Source organism: Chroicocephalus ridibundus, chromosome 3, assembly GCF_963924245.1.
Source record: "Chroicocephalus ridibundus chromosome 3, bChrRid1.1, whole genome shotgun sequence".
In the NCBI taxonomy this organism is placed as follows: Eukaryota; Metazoa; Chordata; class Aves; order Charadriiformes; family Laridae; genus Chroicocephalus; species Chroicocephalus ridibundus.
Genome location: NC_086286.1, coordinates 39,930,020 through 39,942,889, shown reverse-complemented (window position 1 = coordinate 39,942,889; position 12,870 = coordinate 39,930,020). Strand labels below are relative to the sequence as shown.

The 12,870-nt window shown below is 41.6% G+C and overlaps 1 protein-coding gene across 1 annotated transcript; it reads left to right on the top strand.

Moving 5' to 3' along the window:
* The first annotated feature begins 5 nt into the window (after window positions 1-5).
* Window positions 6-7,465, top strand: SULT6B1 (sulfotransferase family 6B member 1). The gene is made up of 7 exons (XM_063330987.1): window positions 6-213; window positions 3,656-3,768; window positions 4,017-4,106; window positions 5,105-5,231; window positions 5,883-5,977; window positions 6,266-6,422; window positions 7,335-7,465. The coding sequence occupies exons 1-7, from the start codon at window positions 12-14 to the stop codon at window positions 7,463-7,465; spliced, it is 915 nt and encodes a 304-aa protein (XP_063187057.1). The 5' UTR covers window positions 6-11.
* The last annotated feature ends 5,405 nt before the right edge of the window (window positions 7,466-12,870 follow it).

Genomic DNA, 12,870 nt, shown 5'->3' with positions numbered 1-12,870 from the left:
AAGTGATAAACATGGCTGAGGATAAAAAAGCCTTTGTTGATGAGATAAATAAAGCGTTGGCAAAGTCCGAAGGGCTTACCTTGAAGGATCTGCTGTTCTCCTACCGGGGGACCCCATATCCTGTCACGGTGTGCAGTGCAGAAACGTTCCAAGCCCTGGAGAACCTGGAAGCCAGAAGAGATGACATGGTGCTGGTGTCCTACCCTAAATGCGGTGAATACATTATAAATTGCTTGCTGTAGTCTACAATACTGTAACTAATTAGCTGACACAATAAGAAGAAAACCAACTGATTGTGATTGTACATTGTGTGAGAATATTGGGCATTTCTACTACGACCAGAGGCAGCAGGTTTTTGTGCTTCTTAATTAAGCAGTCTGTTGCACGGCTTTTTAATATGGTTTGTGTTTCCTGAAAGGAAAATAAGTTTTAGTGTTCAAAGATATTTTTGGCTGAAGAAGCGAGAATAAAGTACATAGCTTTTTACGTATCAGTGGACAAGACAACTCTGCCAGTATGATAAACTGTATTCTGAAAAGCGTGTTAGTAATGTAATGCAGTGTAGTGTACAAAAGCAATGAAATTATGCATTAGACTCTTTACGGTGTAAAAAGTGACATGGTACAGCATCTTTACTTGTAAAATTATAAGCTGTTTCTTGGCATTATTCAGTATCAGCATTGGTTTTTGTTTTGTTACTGCAAAATGGCATTGACTAAGACGTACTGGAAGTTTAAATCTTTTAGTCAGGGGTTTGCAGAAAGGAGGGAAGGTGCAACAGGAGCAGTGAAAAAAAACCCAAGCAACCAACATGTTGATTTGGATCGGTTTTATTAAATGTCAATTGTGACATGATTGCTTACAAGGAAGGCATGGGTTTTCCTAATCTAAGAAGTCCTATCCAAGCATAAGTTTCTTCTTTGAGACCCAAGCAGCAGAAGCTTAGGCTTGTCAGAGAAAATGTGGGTCCATGGAAGGATTTCATTGCACTGGCATGGTAGTGGATGTGGTCAAGTTGGGCTCTAACCGGAGAGTCCTAGGTCAAGGTCTCATTCAGCACGTAGAATTCCCATTGGTTGTCAAGTTCTGATCTGGAAAGAAACTGTGGTGTATTTAGGGCCTTAAGGAGTATGCCTGTAGTGTTTAGGGTGAATTTATAGCAGCTCTGAGACAGAACAGTGAACCAAGACAAAGAGGGCAAATACAAAAGGAGGGAGCTGGCACAAAATGTGAAATGTGCATTTTTAGCTTAAGGAGCCTGTGATTCCATTGGGTTTGGGTCCAGAGTTCTTCTGGACCCTACAAAGACCTAAAAGGTCATTGTCATAACTTGGCACTGGCTTTGATTTCTCAGAGAGTTTGGAAGAGTTCAGACATGGAGTTGTGATGCTGATTGCATCTGAGGTTTAGTAACTCAGTAAACCTTTCCTGCTCAGGGAGGGGGGTCAATAGATAAAGAAAGAGATCTCACACTGTTAATATCTGGCAGTTCATGGTAGGTCAGCAGGGGGAAATTTTACCAAAGACCACTGTCAGTTGCTCAGCAGGAGGGGAAGCACACAGCTGCCTGTGGTTTGCCAGGGAATGCGGCACCCTGTTACCCGGCAGGGACTCCTGGAAAGGCATGTACAGGAGGTTGCAGGAAGAAATGGGAAAGCAGGAGGGAGAGAAAATGCTGTATTTGTGCAGTGCGCTGTAGTTAGAGTTTGCAGGTAAATCTTGGAATTTTCTCCCATTTGGATGTTTGCTCTTACACTCTTAAACAGTGCTAAATAGATTTCTTGTCCTAATTTCCTAATGCTTGCAAGAGAGGAGGATAAAGAAAGAAAAGAAAATATTATCTGTCGTACTTTGAAAGCAGAAATTGCCGTGCTCCCTTTTGCCCTTTGACACAATACTTGGACCCACTAAGGTGTAATGTCACCAGGTGGTGATAAAAATCTCTCTGCCCATCTCTTTCCTTCTCAAACCAAGGGAGCCTTGTGCCTGGCTTCCTCTGCTAGCTTCTCAGGTTTTTTCCATGCAGGGCTCGAACTCTTTGGCATTTGCAGGTGTAGATGGTTATGAACATGCTTGATGAAGGACTCGCACTGAGACCTTTTAAAAGCTTTGCCTCTCAATGCTTTAATATTGTCCATATCCACTTTACTTATTAAGTATTATGAAGGTTAAGTTACAGTAAAGTCTCACTATATAAAAGGTTTCCCCTGACTCAGCTGTGCGCAGTGGAGAGGAAAACTCTGATGCAGAGAACACTGATGAGGTAGGGGGAAAGGACGATGGAACTCCAGGATGCAGTACTTCCTAGGGACAGGTCGCACAGTTGAAAAGACAGTAGGGGATTTAGAGACTAGGAATTTTAGGTTTATCAGTTGTAGCTTTTTGTTAAAACAAAATTTGTATTTGTGTACATGCAGTTAATACTGGGCAGATAGATGAGGACATGGGTTTGGAGACTCTAAGGCTTTTTGATCTGTTCTGTATGTAAATGGAAGAGTGATACAAATTAAATACATCATATAATGTCTTCTATATAAATATGATATTGGGTGGTATATAAATTTATGTAGGTAGCTAAATATGTATTATAAGACATTGCATGATGTATACAAATTACTGTATAAATGACATGTATCTGCTGCTTCCGTCCAAGCATCCTGAGACACTTCATATAATGTAAGGTGGAAGTTATTCCTTTCTGGGAATAACTTTCCACTGAAAGCACGAGAGGTTAAAGCTGTTTACATTGTGTATTCCCTGTTAGTGCCTCTGGCAGCTGCGTTCACAGGGGACTCACGGCATGCAGGAGGCGGCAGCAGCTCCACAGCTCCATCTCCGTGGGCCCAGCGGGAAGCCTTCCAAGCGCCTCCCTACAAGGATGCGGAGAGGGTGCTGCAGGCCAAGGTGAACACGCTGTTCCCTTGCTCTGTCCTGCCAGCAATCGGCAGAGCATCAGTGGAGCAAATGTGATTCCTGGAAACCCTGGGGAAGCAGGCGCCACCGCACAGCCCCAGGAGCTTGGCCACGTGCTCATGCTGGAACAGGGTGCGGTACGGGGGAGGTTTTGCTGCAAGACCCCTTCCAAAGGGTGAGGAGAGATGCAGGTATCCAGTGGGTAACAGCTCTTCTAGCACTTGTGCTGGCATGTGCTTTGTGGAGACGGCAACAGGCACAACTGAGGACAAGCACTGGCAGTGACATTGAATAGATGACTCCATTACATTCCTGACCCAGGGCAGTAGAGAGGGACAGAGGCTTTCCTCGGCAGAATGAGTAAAGCTCCTTGCTCATTCCTTGCTTCTCCTGTCCAGACCCTTCCCACGTGTTTCTCTGTAAAGGACAGGAAAGCTCCCTTTATTGTCTGTTACTGACTGCTTTATGAATGTATTAAAAAGATGTTAAGTGCATCATTGAGTCATTTCTGCCCCCAGTGCTTTCCACGTACCAGTTATAAGTGAGCCAAGAAGGTCACAGTTAAGATGCTGTTGAGGATCTCATTAATGGAAAACATTATTTTGTTTATAATCATTTGAGAGCTTTAGTGTTATTTGATGACTGTCTATTACGCTGAATTAAGCCATGTAATGAGAAGGCTCTGAGAACTTACATAAACCTCTGATATGTTTTATTTTGTTCTCTGGGTTTCTTGGTGCAGGTGTGAACTGGCTTATCCAGATTTTAAGTGATTTGATATTTACAACTATCCAGAGTAAACCTGTAAGCACAGAACTACCATTTATTGAATGTGGAGATCCAGATAAATATCAGGTTAGTGAAAAGAAACTATTGAACCACTTCAAGTCTGTTGTTTTCTCTGTTCTGCACCCCCGCACACAAGTTATTAAAATGAAGTCATGCAGCAAGTAAAGATATTTCTCCTGAGAGGGGAAAAAAGATAATCTTGGATGACTAATGCCTTTTGATTAGGGGCCGTTTCACACAGGCGTCTCTCACAGATCATTGCTGCACCCATGTAATAAACCTGTTCTCACTTATGATTCTGTTTATTTCTAAAGAGGATGAAGCAGATTCCATCTCCAAGGATTTTGGCAACACATCTGAATTACGATTGCCTCCCCAAGTCTATTTTCAAGAACAAAGCCAAGGTGGGCTTTTTTCTTTTTCCAAGAACAAGCCTCATCTCTCTGACAATACCAGCAAGCAAGAATAATTTTGGGGCCACATCCTTTTCTTGTCCCCAAGTAGGTGGCACTGGGGGAAAGTAACTTGGAGACAGTGGGAATCTCATGATGCCTGGGCTGGCTTAGCAGCCCTTACAGTTTACAGTAGCCTTAGAGGTGATGTAGTTGACATGAACAAGAACAGATCTACAGACTGTTGCAGTGCTCAGAAGTGGCTTTTTTATGCTGCTCTTTTCTGTTCACAGCTGTGGTAGTAATGAATGTGGCAGCAGTATCTCTGGGACATTGGCGGTCTCTTTGCAAAGAGTCACACTGTTAAAACTTTAGTATCTTTGGTACTTGATCACTGAACAATGGCGGATACATAGATAGCACTTAGGAGATGTCCCACAGATGACGGAAATAATTGGTTAAGGGATGGGGATTTTTTCCATGTTTCGCTGGTATTTTTTCCTGTATGAGACAGGAAAAAAATATAATGCATGTAACAAAAAAAATTAATGTGTATAACATGTTTTCAGAAGTGTTTATGCTTCTCTGAGGATTACAGTCTCTTAGGATTTCAAGAACATTATTACCATGCTTTGAAAAATGGGAGGTGATTGTAACAGCTGCAGTTTCCTGAAGGAGAATTATACAGAGCTTGTCCTAGCAGGGGGCTTGCAAATGGATCCTTACAATTTCCCAGATCTTAGGTAGTTATGGGATAATATTCAATGACAATATTACAGTTTTTCCAGTTGCTTCTTTCTACAATTGCTTCATGACATAAGGAAATCCTAAAAGTGGTAACAAGGTCTTTATTATGATCACATTATAAATTTGTTCTCCGTGCCTTAACTAATAAAATATTTTATAGCCCCCAGTGTGTTATTGATTGCAGAATGTTTGGTTATAGTCTCATTTTGGTTGCCGGGGGAAATAAGTGGTCTAAAATGGTTGACCTCTTTCTCCCATTCCAGATACTAGTGCTGTTTCGAAACCCTAAAGATACAGCTGTTTCATTTTTCCATTTCCACAACAATGTGCCAGGCGTCCCCAGTTACAGCTCCTGGGATGTGTTCTTCTCAGAGTTCATGAATGGGAAAGGTATTGTTATAGTTATTGAATGTAGCTGAAGAAGCAACAGAAAAAAATACTTAAAAACAACTAGATGAGGCCAGCGGGAAAACAGCTGTGTCATAATTAGTTTACTGATGGCCATACGTCATGATAAAGGAGGCAGCTGAATGCCAGAATGGGAAGAATGTCCAAAAGATGCTTTGCTTCTGGGCATTTTGCTCTTCCCGGCAAGGGTGAGGGAGTTGCATGGCAGCTTGACAATGGCATTTGGTCAACATTCCGCTACTTAGTGATGGAGGAAATGCTACAGATCTGAAGTGGTAATGAAATGACAGTTTGTTGTCTTTACTGTTTCTGAACACAAGGCCAAACACCGCATTAGCAACCCAAATTTTAGATTTAGACTGATGTATGGCTTTGGCTTTTAAGAGGTGTTTAAATGACAGTATAGTAACAGAGGGGAGAGCACAGAGTGAAATTCGTATTTCTGCGTGGAAACCATTTACGTACAAAAGCCCAGAGGAAGCCAGTTGTACAGTACCATGGAAAGGCGAGGCTGTCCTGTTTGTTTGCGTTGATGTAACCAATAGGCAACAGAAGGCAATGCTTCAGTTGGAGAGAAATAAGTACCCAGTAAGAAAAGAAGGTCACACTGATGCTTTTTTCTCTTCTTTACAGTTGGCTGGGGTTCCTATTTTGATCATGCAGTCACCTGGAACAAACACATTGATGATGAGAATACTATGTTCATAATATATGAAGACCTTAAAGAGGTAAAGCAGGTGCTGTGTACTTGACAGGCAAAACACATCTGGGCCCATTCCTTGAAATCTGCTGAAATTAACAGTGAAAGGCGTAGGTTTCTGAAAGAGCAAATATCAATTTGATTTTAATGACAAGTTGAGTCTGAGTGTACAAAAGCTGAGTTCCAATTTAATGCAGAAAACATACTGCGAAGGCAAATATTGTTAATAGATGATGGCAATGCACATCCCAAGTGGATTAACTCCCTTTTTAGAGGCAGCATATTGCATGACTCCCTTTCACTGTATTGCTTTCAGAACCTGACTGCCAGTGTAAAGCAGATAGCTGAATTCTTTGGATTCTCCCCAACGGCAGAGCAGATCCAGTCCGTTGCAGACAGGGCCACTTTCCAGGCAGTGAAGGATAAGGCTCAGGAGACTCATGGTGCTGTTGGCTCAATTCTTTTCCGCAAAGGTAAACTTGTTTTTATTTTGCCAGGGTGGTAAATGGTAGCTCTGCATCTTGGGCAGGCAGGAATTTGAGTCAGTAGATGGTTAATCTTTATATATAATTTTCAAGGTTGGGAGTTGTTTAAGCAACACTGATTGTGATTCAGGACGGTGTCACACAATTTCATCACAAGGGCCAGTACCATTAGGTAAAGCCCTGTACAATGTGATCAGCAGAAGTGCACTACAATTAGCACACCCTTCAGTCGTGGTATGCAGTAAGCACCAGCTAGAACAAAGAAGAGTTTTATTTTGTCTTCTGTGAGTCCTGGGGATAGCCTGGCACTTTGTCTACAGAGTGCCTCCACAGATTTTTCTCCTTGGGTTTTCGAAATAAGCCTTGTGATTGCCTGTGAACCTCAGTCAACACATGGAATCCAGACACAACACAGACTGAGCTGTGTCTTTTAGCCATGGATCAAACTAAGGCTGTAGACTCAGACAACCTCAGACTGTGGGCTCTCCAAGATCTAGATTAAAGGTAGACTGCAGTTTAGGACAGTGTCTGGTTGCAGTGCACAAAGCTCCTGCAGTTAAAAGCCGCATCTTTGAATTTCTGGGTTGGTTTCACAACTGCTGGTCATCTTGTATAGTTTTCTGCAATTGTACAAGACGCATGCCAAAGCTATGAAGGCAGACCAGTAGTTTCCTATGTTCGTTTTGTGTTCACGCTCTATTGAGGACACCAAACATAAGGCAATCGTGAGTGTATTCTTAGGTCAAAGGTTCTTTTCTTGCAGGGAAAAGGACAAAAAAAAATCAAAAATGGATTATCCTGAAATATGATAATAAGGGAGACAAGGTAGTTCTTTGTTTTAAGTCATACTCCTTTGTTCTTACAGTAAAGGGTAGTATTTTACTTTTCTTTATGTTCCAGGTGTTGTTGGAGACTGGAAAAATCTTTTCACTAAAGCCCAGAACCAGGAAATGGATGCCAAATTCAAAGTATGCTTAGAAGGAACTAAGCTGGGTGCGAAGTTAAAATATGATGTGTACTGCAAGGCCTGAACCTCCTTTAGAGAGAAAACTTATGTCCAGGCTGCTTTTCATTCAATTTTATGAAATAAAACAGAAACCAGGACAATATCTGATTTAAAAATTTTGAAAATCCATGCAATTTGCAAACCTTTTCTGCTGTCTTAACTTAAACAAGAAATCCTTCCTCATGCAGTTAATATCATTGACTTCAGTGGATTATCTTAAATGACCTGTAGTTCTTTGGCCTCACTTAGTTTTCAACACTGAGTTTTAGCTATGATTTCTTGTTACCTGGTAGAATCCTGTGTGGAATATGTATGCAGTAGTTAAACCTGCTGAAATCACTGGAAATGCATTCAGTATGTTGGAAGTGATTTTCCAAGAGATTTTTTAAAACTATCATGAAGTGTCGTTTTGATTCCTAATTTCTAAGTTCATAGTATTCATATATAATTTTAATTTCTAAGTTTATACTGTAAAATGAAATTTCAAAATGTCTTGTTTTAGTTGTCTGTAGTCACTTTCTGTGTGCTGATAAATGTGTGAAAAAAGTAAAGGAACTCCGTGGTGGAAATTTTCTCCCCCTTTCGGCAATAATATTTTTCTTTCCTTTGGTAGTGGGAGATCTCATCCTGAGCAGTTGAAGGGATTGCCTTGGACAGAACTTGCTCATGGAGGTTGGAGTCCCCCTCCTGGTGGTGGCTTGCTTTGTTGCTTACCCTCAACAGAGGGTTACCCATCAGGGAAATTGGAAACATATGTTGAGAATGGCGGGTTTTGTCCATGTGATTGTTTGGACTCCTGAGCACCCACCCTGCTTTGGATGTTGAGGAGACACATGAAGAAGCTCCTGGCTGGTCAGGACTGTGGGGGAAGTCACTTCTTTATGGTATGGCGGCAGAGGGGTTGGTAACCATCTGGTTGACTTGTTTGGAAGTAGGGACTTTTTAGATGTGAGAGAAGGAAGTGTGATACCTGCATAACTCGGGAAATTGAGCCTGGGTTGTCTGGGTTTGCCTGGGTTACACTATGCCCAGCAGTAGTATATACGATCTCAGAGCCAGGACATGGATTTTTTTCTGGATGTCTGTCTGGGAGCTTTGAAGTGCCACTGTCCAGAACAGAATGACTGTCCTTGGGTGGTGCCAGAAGACAGGTGGGCACAAGACAGTTGAACATTGAACGGTCTCGTAAAGGGCTGATTTTTTAGGCTGCAGTTTTCCGTTGGGAGGCTGGTTAAACACTAGTCTTTGACAGCTGGTTGTTTTCCCCACCAGAGGCATTTCCTTATCTCTGAAGAGAACAAACAAACAAATACAAAGGAAAAAGTACTCCAAGAAGGAATATGCGTGTAATAGGCACACAGTTGCTAATTTAGCCAGTAGGGGAGGTTAAAGTCTTCCTCCTCGTAGTTTGTCAGCTTCTGTCTGAGAAATAATTTTCTTAAGTGTGGTAAATGATTTGTCAGGAGTGTTTGTTACAACAATATTGGGTAAAGAGTATACCTTAGCCACGTTGAAAAAAATATTGGGTACTTGTGGTGTTGACACAGATGGACTCCATGAGACCTTCTGCTGCACACTTCGTTAGCTGATGGTAAACACAACAAATGCCCAGTCATTTAGTGCTAATGAGAATCCCCTTCTGAAAGCCTGCCAGTGACAGGGGAATGATTAAGACAAATTATCTTCAATGCATAGTTAGGAATCTCTTGTAATTTCGTTGTCAGATCTCCATGAAATCTTATTTGTCTCTCTTTCCTGTCATATTCCACTTTTAATTTTCTTCTCCTGTTCCAGCCGTGTTTGCTGCGGCATACAGCTACACCGATGGCACAAAACCCTCCAGCTGGTGGTCCTTTAGGTTGACTAGCTGAAATGCCAGTGTCCCAAAGGCTGTCATTCACATGGTGGGAAGGAAGGATCGATGCAGATGTGAATTTCCTTTCAAAATTAACAGCTGTAATAATGGCCATTGGAAATAAGTAAACCAAAAGGGAGGTTAACAGTGAGGACTGAAGAGCAACATAGAACACACGAAACCAAACTGTATCAGAATGAAGTGGGTTAATACCAAACAAATTAAAGTTTCAGGTCACTAGAGTCTCAAACAAATCTGAGGTTGCCTATAAGCTTTACATAGGCACTGGGAAAAGCAGCAACATTCCATGGCTATTTGCCTCAGCCGTACCTGCTGCAGCAGTAGGTCAAGATCATTGCTAAGCAATAAATAAAAGGAAATTTGAAAGGCTTTGGTTAAGGGTGATGTTGAAACAGGAGCACCACTTCCTGTTAAAGTAGGTTGCCTGAATTACTGATAGATCAGTAATAGCCAGCCTGTCCACTTAAACCACCGTATTTCTCAGTTTAAAATTACAATGAAGTATTCCTGGGCAGTTCAAGAGGAAATCCCATCTCAAGGTGCTAAATAGGCTACTCTTAAATTTTTACCCCTTTTGACCAGCAAGGTTATTTAAGCTGAGGTTGTTTAGCTATCTGAAGGAATATTTTATAGGTGACACTCTTAAATTCCTTCAGTCTGATCTGCACGTGTTTCTCAGCACATATTCACATACTCAGTAATTGCCAGTTAATGATAAGCACTGAAGAACGTCAAATATAAGACTAGTGAGTGTGAGGGGCGGCTGATTTTTTCTGCAGCTTTCTGTGTGTTTTAGGTTTGGTTCTGTTAAAAATGATGTGGGGTAACAGGGAAGAAAGCTAGTCATAATGTCATCAGAGAAAGGAAGAATTCGTACCTTCCTCAAGCACCTAAGTGCTTTCAGGATGAAAAAGCACTGTGAAGTGCTTTGAGATGGTGGCATTGAAGGTCAGATCCAGTAGCTCATGATGATTGCAGCTATTGACAGCAGCTAAACAAAAGATTCAAACTCAACAGAAAAACTAAACTCCTCATTGTGGAAAATCACCAGTCGTATATTCTTTCAGCCATACATATAGGGAGCAATTCTGAATATGTATTTTCCATTTCTATATTTTATACTTTATAGCTGTTTTCCCTTTTGTACTTTCCTTTTTATTATGGTACTCAGCAGTAAAACTTTAAATGGTATTTCTCACATACAACATTTAAAAAATATGTTGGATCATTCAGCTTCTAAAAAAGAGGTTTTTTTCACTCCCTGATCACAGTTTTGATTTAATTTTTTTTTAATGTATTTGTGACCTCCTTCACATTTACCATTTCCCAGCAGTTGTAGGTATTTACGATATCTACATTTATGATAACTGCTAAATGCTGCTCTATTAGTACTTTTGTCACCTCCATTTCCTGTATGAGCTGTTCAGTAACAATCATAAGGCAGGAAAGTATATTAAAATGATATTGAAAAAGAGAAATTGGAGGTCTTCTCAGAAAAGAGAAGCATAAATGTATCTTTTGTATGCAAGAGATGGCTCCCCTCTGTGTGTTCAGGATGTCAATAACCCAACCAAAAAGGAAAAGAATTCTGGTACCAAATTATAATAGAAGTAAATGGGATCAAAGCAGACAGAACTGAGCTCAATTTTCTCATTTACAAAATGCGAGCATTTCATATTGCAGCATTATGCAGTACATTAATTGGAAAGATAATTAATGTTAAATTACAATAGAAGTGCTGTAAAAGTACAGGACACATATGACATCCACAGGAACGTCGAATAATTTTTTTCTGAGGGTAGGCTGGCTATTAGTAAGGATGCCAAATGGATTTATAATGAAGGGGGACATGAAATACAGTCATCGCAATCTTGTTACCACAGCAATTTGAATTCTACTGGGTTTTTTGTTAAAGTCCTAACACTTCGATCTGAATTTTGGCCGAATGACCACCTGTGGTGGGGATTAGCACCCTCTGTTTCACTCTTAACACACGGCAGAGCTTGGCAATGTACACTGGAAGTGCTGAAATGAGATTGGTCAGAGGTTGTTACGGATGTTGATATTGTTGGGATTGATGCAAAGGAGAGAAATAGAGAAGAGCATTCTGAATGAGAGCATGCTGTATCAGTGCTGTGCCTGAGCGCTCTGGTAAAATGCTATTTGCATTCAGATGTTTACGGTCATGGATACTATTGTCCTGTATTGCTATCAAACTTTGTAATACTTGTAGATCGGATAATATGAAGTATTAGCCGATAAAATATTCAGTTTGCATCTGAATGGAAAGTTTTTCATATGATCATTTGGCAAAGATTTTTGAGGCTTGAGGAAGATAGAAAATTAGTCTTTGACTTTGCTCAAAACGTGAGGCAGTCAGGAGCAGCCAGGAAATGAAAGGAGGCTGGGAAACTGGTGTCTTGGGAGGCTTGTGTACTTGAGAATAATATAAGCTTATTGACATATGCTTGTTGGGTCTCCAGCGAGTTCCCTGCTGTTTTGCATTTTACAAGCCAGTGAAGCTGTTTTCATTACTACAACACTCATTAGCTTTTCCCCAGCAGGTAAATAAGTCAGTTTCATTATTGTGTATTTCTGATATATCCATAGGCAATGTAATTTTATTCAGAGGAAAAAATGAAATACAAGATAATCTTAGGCATTAGCCACATGTCCCCAAAAATGTTAAAAAAACCACACCACAAACCACAAAAAACGGAGCACTTATATTCTTCCCTCTTCTTCATTTCTTTTCTGCAGGCACAGAGGGTGATCAGAATAACTTCTGCAGATGACCAGGCTGGTCTCTTCTTTCATTCTTTGGGAGAATATTTATGCTGACTACAATTCTCTTTTTTTTTTCTGGTCTCCCAGCACAACCCACCCTGTTTTTTTCCTGATGCCATGGAATCTTTGTTTTCCTGGCTGTTATTCGTTTAGAACACTGTATCTTTTTCTTCTTTTTGTTTATTTTTTCTTGGCAAACCACTGTGTTTGTCCTCCCTTGCAATGTGTAAGCTTCTGGACACCCAGCTTTCTTGCTGCTGTGGTACTGGAGGCACAGTTAGCCATTTCTGCATCACCAGAGAAAAAATTACCTTAACGTTTAGGTGCTGAGGGAATATAAACAGAAGCTTTATGCACTGAGGCTTAAGGTGGTGGGACCTTGTGCCAGCAGGCGAGGGGGGCCCTGAGGGCCTGTCTGCCCCTGCCCGGGGGGAGCTGGGCCGTGGCCTGGGGGGTGCTGCCTCCACCAAGGCGCCATTTTGTGGTCTCCCTGTCAAACAGGGCGGCCCTACCTCAAGAGGATGAGGGTTAACTGGAGCAGGACAAGGAGCAGCATCAGAGGCTGGGCTTCCCTGCACCTCAGTCCCTCCAAACTCGGATGGGGATGCCTGGTGGTGTCACCTCAGAGATGGGCCCGGGGCCCTCGCCGCCCTGAGGGGAGGTTGTGGAGGGAAAACCCCTCTCGCCTCAGCTTGCCTCAGGGGAAGCGGGGTCTTCCATGGCCACCAAAGCCCCCTGGCCTGGGCTCCCCCACTGCAGGAGTTTTC

What these genes read in the sequence shown, in the direction of transcription:
- SULT6B1 (XM_063330987.1), top strand. Translation starts at nt 12, where the DNA reads ATGGCTGAGGATAAAAAAGCCTTTGTTGATGAGATAAATAAAGCGTTG. An exon ending in GGTGTCCTACCCTAAATGCG is followed by an intron (nt 214 to 3,655) that starts GTGAATACATTA and finishes TTCTTGGTGCAG; the next exon opens with GTGTGAACTGGCTTATCCAG. An exon ending in GAGATCCAGATAAATATCAG is followed by an intron (nt 3,769 to 4,016) that starts GTTAGTGAAAAG and finishes TTATTTCTAAAG; the next exon opens with AGGATGAAGCAGATTCCATC.